Source organism: Schistocerca serialis, chromosome 1 (assembly GCF_023864345.2).
Source record: "Schistocerca serialis cubense isolate TAMUIC-IGC-003099 chromosome 1, iqSchSeri2.2, whole genome shotgun sequence".
Taxonomy (NCBI): Eukaryota; Metazoa; Arthropoda; class Insecta; order Orthoptera; family Acrididae; genus Schistocerca; species Schistocerca serialis.
This window is the reverse complement of record NC_064638.1, coordinates 1,108,138,976-1,108,153,460: the sequence shown is the minus strand read 5'-3', so window position 1 is coordinate 1,108,153,460 and position 14,485 is coordinate 1,108,138,976. Positions and strand designations below refer to the sequence as shown.

Genomic DNA, 14,485 nt, shown 5'->3' with positions numbered 1-14,485 from the left:
TGACTCGAGTTGTAATTACTGAAATAACATCACATATCTTGTCATCTATGAAGTTTCATTTCGATTTGTCCTTGCCTTCTGGGTGCTTCAACTTCGTTGTCAGGCAAATTATCAATAACATATTGTAAAAGTGAGGTATTGTAATAAATTGTAACGCAATAAGACTCTAGTAATGTATAGTATAAGGTAAGCAGATCTCACATGAGGATTGTGGCCAGATGAGATAATCTCACGTTGCCATCTTAGTGGGGAGGGGGAAGGGAGTTTTTGGTGTTGCCTTCCTACCACCTGTTATAAAGTTTCAAGTGCGTATATTGTGCCCTGTGGATGAATGTGGCGACTGATTTTGATTTGTTTGGTATGACGAATGAAAGGGAGGTGGTGAAACTGGTGACGGTTCATAGCCTACTCCTCTCGAACACTGCAAAGAGTACCGCCACTCATAGCTCTGCCATAGCCGATGAGTTACCATCAAGTCTGTCACATGCCCTGACTCCATGAGACACTGGGATCTGGTATGGAATTTGACCTAAAACACAGGCGCACAGTCTAGTTGTCACACATTGTACGTCACCATTTCTCTTTCACTATCCTGCAAATATTTACCTTCCACTTAACGATCATCAGGAAGAATTGATACTTTTTGCAGACGATAATAATGTTGTAATAAATCCCGTTACTGAAAAAGCAGCAGAAAAAATTGTCATGATGTTTTTCAGAGAGTTATTAAGTGATTTCATGAAAATGGACTCTCCATTAATTTTCATAAAACACACTATATTCAGATTTGTATAGCAAGTACAATCATACCAATAATTCATGTAGCACATGGACAGGAGTCAGTAAACGGGGTAGAAGGTTCCCAATTTTTTGGTGTATACATCGATGAAAACTTGAACTGGAGGATTGACATTACGAAGTTGCTCAAACAATAAAGTTCGTCCTACTTTTGCTCTTCATACAATTGTTAGTGGCGGAAATAAAGTAATCAGTAACTTAATATATTTTGAATATTTCCTCCCAATAATGGCATACTGAATATTTTTCTGGGGTAACTCATCACTTAGAAAGGAAGTAATGATCATGTGGACACATCTTGAAGAGCTAGGCATTTTAATCGCACCATCACAATACATGTATTCGCCAACGAAATTCATCATAAATAATGTATTACAATTTGAAAGAATAGTGATGTCCATACTTAAATCTCTAGAAGCAGAAATCAATTTCATTATTCATTATTTAGGTTATCAGTGGATCAGAAGGAAGTTCAATATGTATCAACAAATATTTTTGATCAGTTACCGATAACATAAAATGTTTGGCAATAGCAAAGCTAATTTTAAATCTAATCATTTACTCTAAAAAATGGTTCAAATGACTCTGAGCATTATGGGACTTTACTTCTGAGGTCATCAGTCCCCTACAACTTAGAATTACGTAAACCTAACTAACCTAAGAACATCACACACATCCATGCCCGAGGCAGGATTCGAACCTGCGACCGCAGCGGTCGCGCGGTTCCAGACTGTAGCGCCTAGAACTGCTCGGCCACTCCGGCCGGCAGTCACTTATTCTGGTCAACTCTTCTTCTACAGACATAGAGCAATTTTTATCTTAAAACTGTAGGTAAAATATTTTGTTTATAAGTGTAGGACTGTGAAAACATTTCATTAAAGGTAAATTTAGACAACTGTGCCGTTTAGAAACTTGTAAGCAGCCGTCCACTGAAACTAATTACGTACACACGTCGTATAAACTGACACGTTTCAAATCATTTAGATAAAAAAACGTTTAAATTGTCTGGGAAACTTGTAAATAACTACAATTTTTGTCCGAGTCTAGCGTATAGGCGTCCACGAAATTTACACAACAGAGGGCAACATTGCAAAAGTTCCATCTTTGACAAAGCTGATTAACTGAATTTTGGAACGTTCCATGCACTAACAAATAATTTTGACATGAAGTTAACAAGATTTACTGTATTTTAAACGTTTGATAGTTATCTACTCAATACTTTATGATGGTAGCTTACTGCCATACCTTACAGGTAAAAATATTTCATTAGTATAAGCAAAGTACATCATTTGATATTACACAATTGGCCATTAAAATTACTACACCACGAAGATGACGTGCTACGGACTCGAAATTTAACCGACAGGAAGAAGATGCTGTGATATGCAAATGATTAGCTTTACAGAGCATTCACACTAGGCTGGCGCCGGTGGCGACATAAGAAAAGTTGCCAACCGATTTCTCATACACAAACAGCAGTTGACCGGCGTTGCCTGCTGAAACGTTGTTGTGATGCCTCGTGTAAGGAGGAGAAATGCGTACCATCACGTTTCCGACTTTGATAAGGGTCAGACTGTAGCCTATCGCGATTGCGGTTTAACGTATTGCGACATTCCTGCACGCGTTGATCGAGATCTAATGACTGTTAGCAGAATATGGAATCGGTGGGTTCAGGAGGGTAATACGGAACGCTGTGCTGGATCCCAACGGCCTCGTATCACTAGCAGTCGATATGATAGGCATCTTATCTGCATGGCTGTAACGGATCGTTCAGCCACGTCTGGATCCCTGAGTCAACAGATGGGGACGTTTGCAAGACAACAACCATCTGCACAAACAGTTCGACGACGTTTGCAGCAGCATGGACTATCAGCTCGAAGACCACGGCTGCGGATATCCGTGACGCTGCATCACTGACAGGAGCGCCTGCGGTGGTGTACTCAACGACGAACCTGAGTGCACGAATACCAAAACGTCATTTTTTCGGATGAATCCAGGTTATATTCACAGCATCATGATGGTCGCATCCGTGTTTGGCGACATCGCGCTGAACGCACGTTGGAAGCGTGTATTCGTCATCGCCATACTGGCGTATCACCCGGCGTGATGGTATGGGTTGCCATTGGTTACGCGTCTCGGTCACCGCTTCTTCGCATTGACGGCACTTTGAACAGTCAGATGTCTTACGACCTGTGGCTGTACCCTTAATTCGATCCCTGCGAAACCCTACATTTCAGCAGGATAGTGCACGACCGGATGTTGCAGGTCCTGTACGGGCCTTTCTGGATACAGAAAATGTTCGACTACTGCCCTGGCCAGCACGTTCTCCAGATCTCTCACCAATTGAAAACGTCTGGTCAATGGTGTCGGAGCAACTGGCTCGTCACAATACGCCAGTCACTACTCTCGATGAACTGTGGTATCGTGTTGAAGCTGAATGGGCAGCCGTACCTGTACACTCCATCCAAGCTCTGTTCGACTCAATGCACAGGCGTATCAAGAGCGTTATTACGGCCAGAGGTGGTTGTTCTGGTTACTGATTTCTCAGGATCTATGCACCCAAATTGCGTGAATATGTAATCACACGTAAGTTCTAGTATAATTATTTGTCCAATGAATTGCCGTTTATCATCTGCATTTCTTCTTGGTGTAGCAATTTTAATGGCCAGTAGTGTATTAGTATAAATATGGATGTAGCAAAACCTTCGAAAAAACCATAAAACTGGCTAGTAGAATCAACTTTTAGCATAGCTGGCAGAAGTTTCAAGTAATAAAATCCAGATGTTAAAATAGATAAAACTCTTTAATCCACTACGAGCTTTCATTCCGCTATATGTTCATCAGTGTTACCCATTTTAACATCTGGGTTTTACTGCTTGAAAGCTCTGTAAGCTATGTATAAGTATTTTAGCTGTGTTGCCGTTGGTTTAAAATTAACTGCAACTCTTAACAGTCTAGGACTCAACCAAAAGATCTTCGCCCTCCTGGATTGGCTTGTTATTGTTTAGACGTGGCAACTGGCTACAGAACTCGTAGGTTTGTGACTGGATGTCCCGCAGGGCTACACTCCATGTGATTTAAGAACCATACGTTTTAGTAAGCTCCAAACACCTTTTTTACCTTCATATTTCACCGTTTTTCTTCTCGTCAAGCACAGTAATTTGTAATTTTTGCTTATATTTGTGCCTGTAGGTGAAGTATAAGTGACTACACTTACAGTATAGCATGGACATGTTTTTCATGTGCTACTACAGTCACTTTATCCTGTTAAACAATGAAGTCTCAGTAAATCTTCACGGGTCAAATACAAACTTACTGTTCAGCTTAAGATGTGGCAGGTGAAGGGACTTTTCTTGGACGAACTGGGGATGAATGACAGGGAGGCATAATGCAGGCATGTTTATACCGTGCTAGGTGTTGGAATTGTCCCTTTCTGTAGCTCGTTAAGGGCTCTGCAAGGAAGCAACAGAGATAAGATCGGGTACTCTATTTCGGCAATGGTCCGTAAAGAGTCACAACCACCTAGAATCTAAAACAACGCCGAAACCGTGTCCACGACAAGAAAACATCATTTCTCGTGAACAACCTGATAAACAAATAATGCAGTATTTACTACAACCATTGTGTTATCTCTTGCACACGGTTAAGTAGAATCAGAGACAATCATTTCTACAAATACGCGGGGATTTTGAAGTTAATAACAAGTCTACCATAGCTTCCAGGAGGGGGCAAGCGCCTCTCTTGTCCTCCCTTACGGACGTCCATGGTCGAGCACCATCACACATCTGAGCTGTACGACCTCGGCTACTATCAACAATTAGGGAAGAAAATTGTGCACATTAATAATTAACTCATGGAACTGGTATACTAGTTTTTTTACTGAGGGCAATTGAGGACACCGGCAGGATTGATAGGAAAAGAAATCGACTGAATAGTGACAATGGCCTGGAGTGCATTTGGAAAAATTGTTAGGGTTTTTAAAATTTAGCTTCAATTTCTTTCAAAAAGAAAGAATGCTGTGAGTGTGTGTTGCCAGTTATGCCTTACGGCAGTGAAACTATGTCTTCTAACGTGAAAGCCTTTAAATTATGAGATTTTTTCAGTGAGTAAAGGAGAAGTGGATGTTGGATATTAGTAGCAGAGATAGAAGTACAAATAAATGTCACAATGAACTAACTGGGGTCAAAGATATAAATAAGAGCCTAATGAAAGTGAAATAGAGGCAGGTTGAACAACTCGCTAACAAGTCCATGAGAACTTCATTGCCGGATTCCGTGACACAAGAAAGAAAGGATCGATACGCTGACCTACTGGAAGGCAGGCAGATGGCGTTATAAAACACGTAAAGCAACACTGATGCATTGTAGATAAAGATGCATAATTCATGGAGAATTCTGTAGGAGTGGATGCACTTCAAACATTTTACCTGCTAAAGACAGTGCTTCAATAGTGCCCAAAACTGAAGATTATTTACATCGTGCACTTGGCTACGTGAAGCATCCACGCAGACATTGTAATGGTGAGATCTCTGAAAGTGACACTAGTGATAACATTCTTGGGCAGATAAGTGGTACGACCTGAAATGGCTGTATACAACCTGCTTTTGAAACGAATATAATTCTTTCAAAAAGTCGTAGAACAGGCGGAGATAATGATGAAGGGATAAAGTTAGGTAGCTACAGAAATACACATCATGTGAACAACTACTCACTGACACATGATGCCAGACGAGATCCGTCACTGAACCTTTAATAACTAACGGCTGTTCCATCATTTCCTCACTGCAGGGAAAGCCGAGTACCTATCGAAGAACTTTCAACAAACCGCAAAGTGCAAGAATGAGAACAATCCGACGCTACTAGAGAGATCAGACAGGAAACGAAACAATGTGACAAAACTTGAACTAGGACCAAAAAAAAATGCATTAAAATGATTAATATTGGTACATCTGCTGTTAACACATAGAGGTGATGGACGACACACAGATCCTATAGTTTAATTATCTTATAAACCGAAAAACCGAATCGATGCAGGAAGGCAAAAGAACAGATGAATGGAGAGAGTGACGAAGAATAACGGCAGAAACGAACGTTTTCTTTCTTTTGATTAAATAACTCAGTATTATGCTCTTGGTATTAACATCAGAAAACATCCTTCGATTTTATTAAAGCTTTACTCCGATTAGTTGCGTTATGAAATGATGGTTGATGGGAGACCGAAATTATATTCCCAACCGGAACTCGCACCAAGGACTATGCGTCTACCAACTGAACCCTCCGGGCAAATATAATGTGCAAGCTATTCGAACGATCGAACGGGCGGTCAGACATTCGTACTGTGCCTAACGTGCAAACAGCTTAATAAGCACGTATGCACTACCGAGTTGACCTTTAAGATTCTGTAATTATTAAACGCAACTAGTTCCGCAATATGGGTTCATTTCCAGGTGTTTTGCTTAGAAGGAGAAATATGATATATCACATATACTAGCAAGAAGAACACGGCAACTGCCATTACCCGATTTTCCAGGAACTTTACTCAGTGGAAGAGGAGTCAAAATAAGCGAACACGTATATCTCGGTTTATTTGTAGATACTCGACTGTTTCTGAAAAAATATGCTCAAAATTTTCGAGGTATTTTGAGGTTCTCCACGTGTCTTTCGCCGTGCGATATCTTCAAACGCAAAGGCGGCTTCTTAATTATGCGCCCCGTGTTCGAAACCCAATTACTGTTTTTATTTATTTTATTTTATTTCATTTTCATTGTTTTCATTTATCTACCCATGTCCGCACAAGTTAACTACAAGAATATTTCTTATCAAATTAGGGCATGAAATGTCGTTATATCAATTGTAAAATTACAACTGTATTTCACAACACATAAGGGTGTATTGTATGATGAATGGTTACAATCTTTTTAAATTATTGTATTTTGATATTTATTTCTCGTATCAATTAATATATTCATTATCATATTTTATTCATTTGTTTATTCTCCAGGAAAATTTCGTGCATCACCATCCATGACAGCGACTGCTGACACATTCGAAACACAGATGTTGCGAACCCCACAAGCATCGCGCAAAGGCAGGTTTGCCACACTGCATTTCTTCATATGAACCTCACTCAGGATAAAACATCGTTAACATTACCGAAGATTTCGCACCTTGGCAATACTTTCGCGTGAATAATGAATAACGGTTCTCTTTTCCGAAAAAAAGCTATTGCAGTTGATTATGAATCAAACACACTACAGAAATTTTACCGAAAATAATTTCAAATAATTTTCTGATTTTTAAAAAACTCACTCACCTGACAAACAATTAGTAGACGATTAAAGCGAAAGCAATATCATTATACACTGAAAAATATTTGTGTATTAACTTCTACAGAAATGGGTATATAAAAGAAAAACAAAACTAAAAGTAATTATCTGGTTTCGAACAAGATGCGTAAAATTACACTTCTGGCCATTAAAATTGCTACACCACGAAGATGTCGTGCTACAGACGCAAAATTTAACCGACAGGAAGAAGATGCTGTGATATGCAAATGATTAGGTTTTCAGAGCATTCACACAAGGTTGGCGCCGGTGGCGATACCTACAACGTGTTGACATGAGGAAAGTTTCCAACCGATTTCTCATACACAAACAGCAGTTGACAGACGTTGCCTGGTGAAACGTTGTTGTGATGCCTCGTGTAAGGAGGAGAAATGCGTACCATCACGTTTCCGACTTTTATAAAGGTCGGATTGTAGCCTATCGCGATTTCGGCTTATCGTTTCGCGACATTGCTGCTCGTGTTGGTCGATATCCAATGACTGTTAGCAGATTATGCAATCGGTGGGTTCGGGAGGATAATACGGAATGCCGTGCTGGATCCCAACGGCCTCGCATCACTAACAGTGGAGACGACAGGCATCTTATCCGCATGGCTGTAACGGATCGTCCAGTCACATCTCGATACCTGAGTCAACAGACGGGGACGTTTGCAAGACAACAACCATCTGCACGAACAGTTCAACGACATTTGCAGCAGGATGGATTATCAGCTCGGAGACCATGGTTGCGGTTACCCATGACGCTGTATCACAGACAGGAGCGCCTGCGATGGTGTACTCAACGACGAACCTGGGTGCACGAATGGCAAAACGTCATTTTTTCGGATGAATCCAGGTTCTTTTTACAGCATCATGATGGTCGAATCCGTGTTTGGCGACATCGCGGTGAACACACATTGGTAGCGTGTATTAGTCATCGCCATACTGGCGTATCAGCCAGCGTTATGGTATGGGGTGCCATTGGTTACTCGTCTCGGTCACCTCTTGTTCGCATTGACGGCACTTTGAACAGTGGACGTTACGTTTCAGATGTGTTACGACCCTTGGCTCTACCCTTCATTCGATCCCTGCGAAACCCTACATTTCAGCAGAGTAATGCACGACCGCATGTTGCAGGTCCTGTACGGGCCTTTCTGGATACAGAAAATATTCGACTGCTGCCCTGGCCAGCACATTCTCCAGATCTCTCACCCATTGAAAACGTCTGGTCAATGGTGGCCGAGCAACTGGCTCGTCACAATACCCCAGTCACTACTCTTGATGAACTGTGGAATCGTGTTGAAGCTGCATGGGCAGCTATACCTGTACACGCCATCCAAGTGCTGTTCGACTCCATGCCCAGGCGTATCAAGGCCGTTATTACTGCCAGACGTTGTTGTTCTGGGTTCTGATTTCTCAGGATGTATTGCGTGAAAATGTAATCACAAGTCAGTTGAAGTACAATATATCTGTCCAGTGAATACCCGTTTATTATCTGCATTTCTTCTTGGTGTAGCAATTTTAATGGCCAGTAGTTTATAATGCTGCGACGCTAACCACTGATCCACCATTCCGTCTGAGGAAACAGCGCGGTAAAAGCCAGATAAAGTACCTGAAAATACCTCGAAAATTGATCGGCCTTTTTTCCAGAAACGATCGATTAGTTACGAATAACCCAAGACACGTGTTCGCTTATTTTGACTCCTATTCCGCTGAGCGAAGTTTCAGGAACTATGGTTGATGGCACTTGCCGTTTCCTCCTCGCGAAAGACCTTAAAATGACATAAGTCATGTGTTGAAATATGTGCCTTTGTGCTAGAACTGAATTTTAGTACCGGTTGTTGAATGTAGGTTACACGCATTTTTTAGTGCAAGAAATATGAACGAAACCGGAAAGAAAAACTCGACCGCTAACCGGAAGAAACTGTTGCCATTATGGTGAATTTAAATATGATAATATAAAATGACTATGTAAAGACAGTTTTCACCCATGTGAAGATACGCAATTGTCCTATGAAAATTGTGCATTGTACGTGATAAACTTCACAGCCGTACTGGAACCAGCAGCATACGAAATGGGTGCACAATGATGTAAATTAATTACGCGAATAGCAGTGGGTCTGAACGTTACCCAGGTGTAATGGATTTGGTGATGTTACAAAAATTGAATGCGTGGAGATGTAAGCCGTACAACAAAAATTACAGTAGAATTCAGGGTCGAACGGGCATTGAATGTAATATTTTCCTCTTCAGTCCTGAAAAAGAAACCTGTTCTTATTGGGGTACACCTTTTCCTCCAGTCTGATGATTGATTTTGCTAATACCAGTTGAGTGAATAAATGCCTAAGATCATAGTTTAATTATTAGAGTAAGTACTCTCTCCCCCTCCCCCACGTCGGCCTAAATGGCGAACACTTCAGGGAGCTCATCCTTCATTGACTGGGTACAAGTTTGGAGAGCAGAGATTCCTGAGCATAGGAGTGGTGATCGCCGCTAGTCTCATATACCATAAACCCTGGGGATCCTGCAGGGACCACTCAGCTACGCAACGGTGGCGAATCGTGTGTCACAGGGATCTTGGCTTAACCGCCCGGATAGTACGAAAGGTTTGCTGCCCGCCGATGAGATGCATGGCTGTTGAGGTGGAAAAGTCGTTAGCGGAAAGTCTCCCGGATACCTGACGCACCTCAGCTGTGTAAGGTTTACCTATGCAAGCAGGGTTCTGCCTGTATGGACTCTTGTTGCCCTAACTGCTCTTGGGACATTGATGAAGTTTACAATCAATTCAAACATTCACAGTGGTTCCTCAAAGAGACGTCGCTTGGCTAGTCAACCTGAGACGTCTGCCAACACCTGAGGAAGCTGTAATAGTAACAGAGCACATCCTGCGGTTGGTAATGTTTTCATTGCAGTTATGCATACTGAAGGTTCATTTAAAAAACTGTCGTCTTTCTACGTAAATGAAGTTCTACAGATACTTGCAGTACAACTTAAATCTAGCAAGATGCTGCATAACACTGCAAACTGGATCGAGGTAGAGATTCCCAAGCAGCTAAATCCCCAGTGACTTGGAGGATATGCCATCAATAGTGAGCTGCACATTGATTTAACCTGCCGTAAGATAGTTGTAACCTGTTATTTATTAGAAATCAAATTTTTTAAAAACTACTATAAGTTATACAGGTTAATACCGTCTTTTGCGATTGTATTCAAAGTCTTATTAAGAACAAGCATGTTTCACTTTATTTTAAAGCTTCACAAGGCAGTAGCAGACGCTCCTGCTACCACCAAAACAAAACAAAAGACGAACGCATCCATCAATATGAAAAAGTACACAAAATGACGAGATGGCAGTGGACTTTCACAACAAAAAAACGTGAATGCATTTAGTGTTATTGAATGTTCTGGTGCTAAAATCTACCACACAAGTGTACAAGAACGTGAAAAATGACGTAAGAAACAGAAAAAATGTAAGCAACTACAATAATTTAACATGTTGCGCTATTCTGGAGTATTGCTGTGCGGTGTGGGATCCGTATCAGGTGGGACTGACGGATGATATTGAAAAAGTTCAGAGGAGGATGCCTCTTTTTGTATTATCGGGAAGTAGGGGAGATAGTGCCACAGACATGATACGTGAATTGGAGTGGCAATCATTAAGACAAAGGCGTTTTTCGTTGCGACGGGATCCTCTCATGAAATTTCAATCACCAGTTTTCTCCGACGATTGCGAAAACATTCTGTTGGCACCCCCCTACATAGGGAGAAATGATCATCACGATAAAATAAGAGAAATCAGGGCTCGCACCGAAAAATTTACGTGCTCGTTTTTCCCGCGCGAGGTTCGAGAGTGGAACGGTAGAGAGAAAGCTTGAAGGTGGTTCATTGAACGCTCTGCCAGGCACTTAATTGTGAATAGCAGATTAATCACGTAGATGTAGATGCTTATAGTAGCGCGTGAAAGCATGAGAACTGACCACGGTCCTTGGAAACAAAATTGTAAGACAAGCAATACTGTTACAGTGACCACCGGAGATGCTGTAAAATAAAACAAAACTCGTTTGTTCTTAATAACACTTTTATTACACCCGCAAAAGGCCATATTAACCAATATAACTTGTATAACTGCGGCAGTGTAAAAATAGGCCAAAAAACAAAGACAACATGTAAAAAAAAAAAACAGCGATGATGTAACTCCAGCGAAACATGTCTCGGTAGAAAAGAGGAAAAAACTGTGTTTGCTGAATGCAGAACCTATCCAAAAACAACTTTACTATAAACCGTACGAGTAAAAGAACAGTCGTGTGGGAGCCTATCGAGAGTACTTCTGGGAGAGGTTGGAGGCAGCCAGTGTCTGCTGTAACGAGTAAGGAAAGATTCCATACCAAACCGCGAGACACTACCCACAGTTAACTGTCGTGGACGAGAACATTAGAGAGGATACGTAAGCTCGGACTGTGCTGTGTTCCTTCCACAGCAATCACCCCTGCGTTTACAGTAAGCGATTTAAGAACACCTAAATCTGGATGGCCAGATAGGAATGTGAACCGCCGTCTTCTCGAATGTCAATCGACCTCGCTTCGTAGTTAAGATTGGGTCTGAGGCGTGGTTGGTACTCACGGCTGAGACAGGTGTGTCGGCGGAACTGCAGGAATCCGGGCTCACAGCGGCACAGGCCGTGTATGCAGCTGCTGTTAGCCACCTTCAGTGAGCACTGCTCCCGCACCAGGCACTCGAAGCCCAGCAGCGTCGCTGAAACACGACACATGCACAGGTAAATTAGATGTAGATGTTGGGTTGGGCTGGGTTGTTTGGGGGAAGAGACCAAACAGCGAGGTCATCGGTCTCATCGGATTACGGAAGGATGGGGAAGGAAGTCGGCCGTGCCCTTTCAAAGGAACCATCCCACCATTTGCCTGGAGCGATTTAGGGAAATCACGCAAAACCTAAATCAGGATGGCCGGACGCGGGATTGAACCGTCGTCCTCCCGAATGCGAGTCCAGTTTGCTACCACTGCGCCACCTCGCTCGGTGATGCAGATGTAGCTGTAGAAAGTGATACACTGGGAGGGAGAGGGTCACATATACCAGCGTGTATATGCATACTGTCACAGTGAAAAGTATTGGTCTGTAACTAGCAAGCACTCACAAAATTTAATTGGGAACTAAAGCAACCAAGGCGTCAAGCAAATACTAAAAATAAGAAAGGAAAATACGAATCTGATTGTTTCTGTCACAGTCGTTTGTCAGTCAAGTTGCATAAAGCCGAGTTTGTTATATTTCACAGATTCTGAGTGTGGCAATAGGACATGCTTTTTAGCATTATCTTCATCATCATCATCATCTTCATCATTATCAACAACAACAATAACATTTTTATGGTGGTGAGTGCAGTATGCTCAGTTCAAACAGGAATTCAAGATTATCCTCCCATCTCTTCTACAAGTGTCCAATATCTTTCCAACTAGTCGGTTTGTGGAGCGAAGCATTTTTGCAAGTGTTTTGTCTTGCATTCGTAAGACATACTCGTGCTAGTTGCATGTTGTGATTGAATACGTCACCTGATGTTCTTATCGAAACGCAGATCGACGTAGACATTGAGTTCCATAGAGGTGAACACCTACCGCAGGACCAAGACCTATTCACAACCCGCCTTGAGAGATTTAACGTCTCCAGTTATATTTATGGAAAAAATCTAGATAAAACTGGAGAATACAAGATATCAGCATTTACTGTAAACAGGAATGGAAAGTGGTCATAAATTGGAGTACTTGAATAACATAATGGATTCGAGGCTGTTTTCATATTAATGCATACGTAATAACTTGAGCAAGCAGTAAAGCAAACAAAAGAAAAATTCGGAGTGGGAATTAAAATCCATGGAGAAGCAATAAAAACTTTGAGGTTCGCCGATGACACTGTAATTCTGTCACAGACAGCAAAGGACTTGGAAGAGCAGTTGAATGGAATGGACAGTGTCTTGAAAGGAGGATATAAAGTGAACATCAACAAAAGCAAAACGAGGATAATGGAATGTAGTCGAATTAAGTCGGGTGATGCTGCGGGAATTAGATTAGGAAATGAGACACTTAAAGTAGTAAAGAAGTTTTGCTATTTGGGGAGAAAAATAACTGATGATGGTCGAAGTAGAGAGGATTTAAAATGTAGACTGGCAATGCCAAGGAAAGCATTTCTGAAGAAGAGAAATTTGTTAACATCGAGTATAGATTTAAGTGTCAGGAAGCCGTTTCTGAAAGTATTAGTATGGAGTGTAGACATGTATGGAAGTGAAACGTGGACGATAAATAGTTTGGACAAGAAGAGAATAGAAGCTTTCGAAATGTGGTGCTACAGAAGAATGTTGAAGATTAGATGGGTAGATCAAATAACTAATGAGGAGGTATTGAGTAGGATTGGGGAGAAGAGGAGTTTGTGGCACAACTTGACTAGAAGAAGGGATCGGTTGGTAGGACATGTTCTGAGGCATCAAGGGATCACCAATTTAGTATTGGAGGGCAGCGTGGAGGGTAAAAATCGTAGAGGGGGACCAAGAGATGAATACACTAAGCAGATTCAGAAGGATGTTGGTTGCAGTAGGTACGGGGAGATAAATAAGCTTGCACAGGATAGAGTAGCATGGAGAGCTGCATCAAACCAGTCTCAGGACTGAAGACCACAACAACAACAACGTAATAACTCTGTCCGTAAACCTCGATTCCCACAATAATCTGCTTCGAAAGGGTGGTTACATTGTATCTGGATTTGGTAGACTGGGAATTGTGCATCTAGCAACAGAAAATATTTTTGCAGAGTTTATAACAGATGGAATAACTTCATTTGATCTAATTCATTTTCTACATTGTAAACTTAAAATTATATACGGAAATCCCGCAAGATTGTGGAAAAGAGTTGCCAATGTACATTACATAATATTAGTGCTTGTTCCATACATCATGAACACGCCATATCGTAATGATGTGGAACGTGTCACTTTAACATAAGTTTTCTTTTTAAACACCCAAGAATGCGTGGAATACTTGAGCAATAGCTGCAGGAAGTAGAAGGCAGAATTCAGCTTCCCTAATGCTCTCAACTGGAAGAGCTGCAAGAAGGAATGGAGCTAATCGTTAAAGGGATGCAGTAGGTAATTTACAGGCACGTACTAGAATTAGGAAACATTCCCTCTTTTCATTACAGAAATACTGGTGGGAAAAACAATTAGATGATTCGGATGTAATTGAAATTAAGCTGGATGTTATTAAAACTTCATCAACCAAAAAAAGGGAGTTGTTTTCTCTATGCTTGAGTATGCAACAATTAATAAATATTTTGTACGAGCGTATTTGTTTTCTTTTTATACTGCCAA

At 41.3% G+C, this 14,485-nt stretch overlaps 1 protein-coding gene across 1 annotated transcript in view; it reads right to left on the bottom strand.

Moving 5' to 3' along the window:
- Positions 1–14,485, bottom strand: part of LOC126416629 (nucleoprotein TPR) — a 195,626-nt gene that overhangs the window by 115,418 nt on the left and 65,723 nt on the right. Inside the window, exon 2 of the mRNA XM_050084391.1 lies at positions 11,740–11,871. Within this exon, the coding sequence (XP_049940348.1) occupies positions 11,740–11,871 (132 nt within the window). The remainder of the gene's footprint in view (positions 1–11,739; positions 11,872–14,485) is intronic.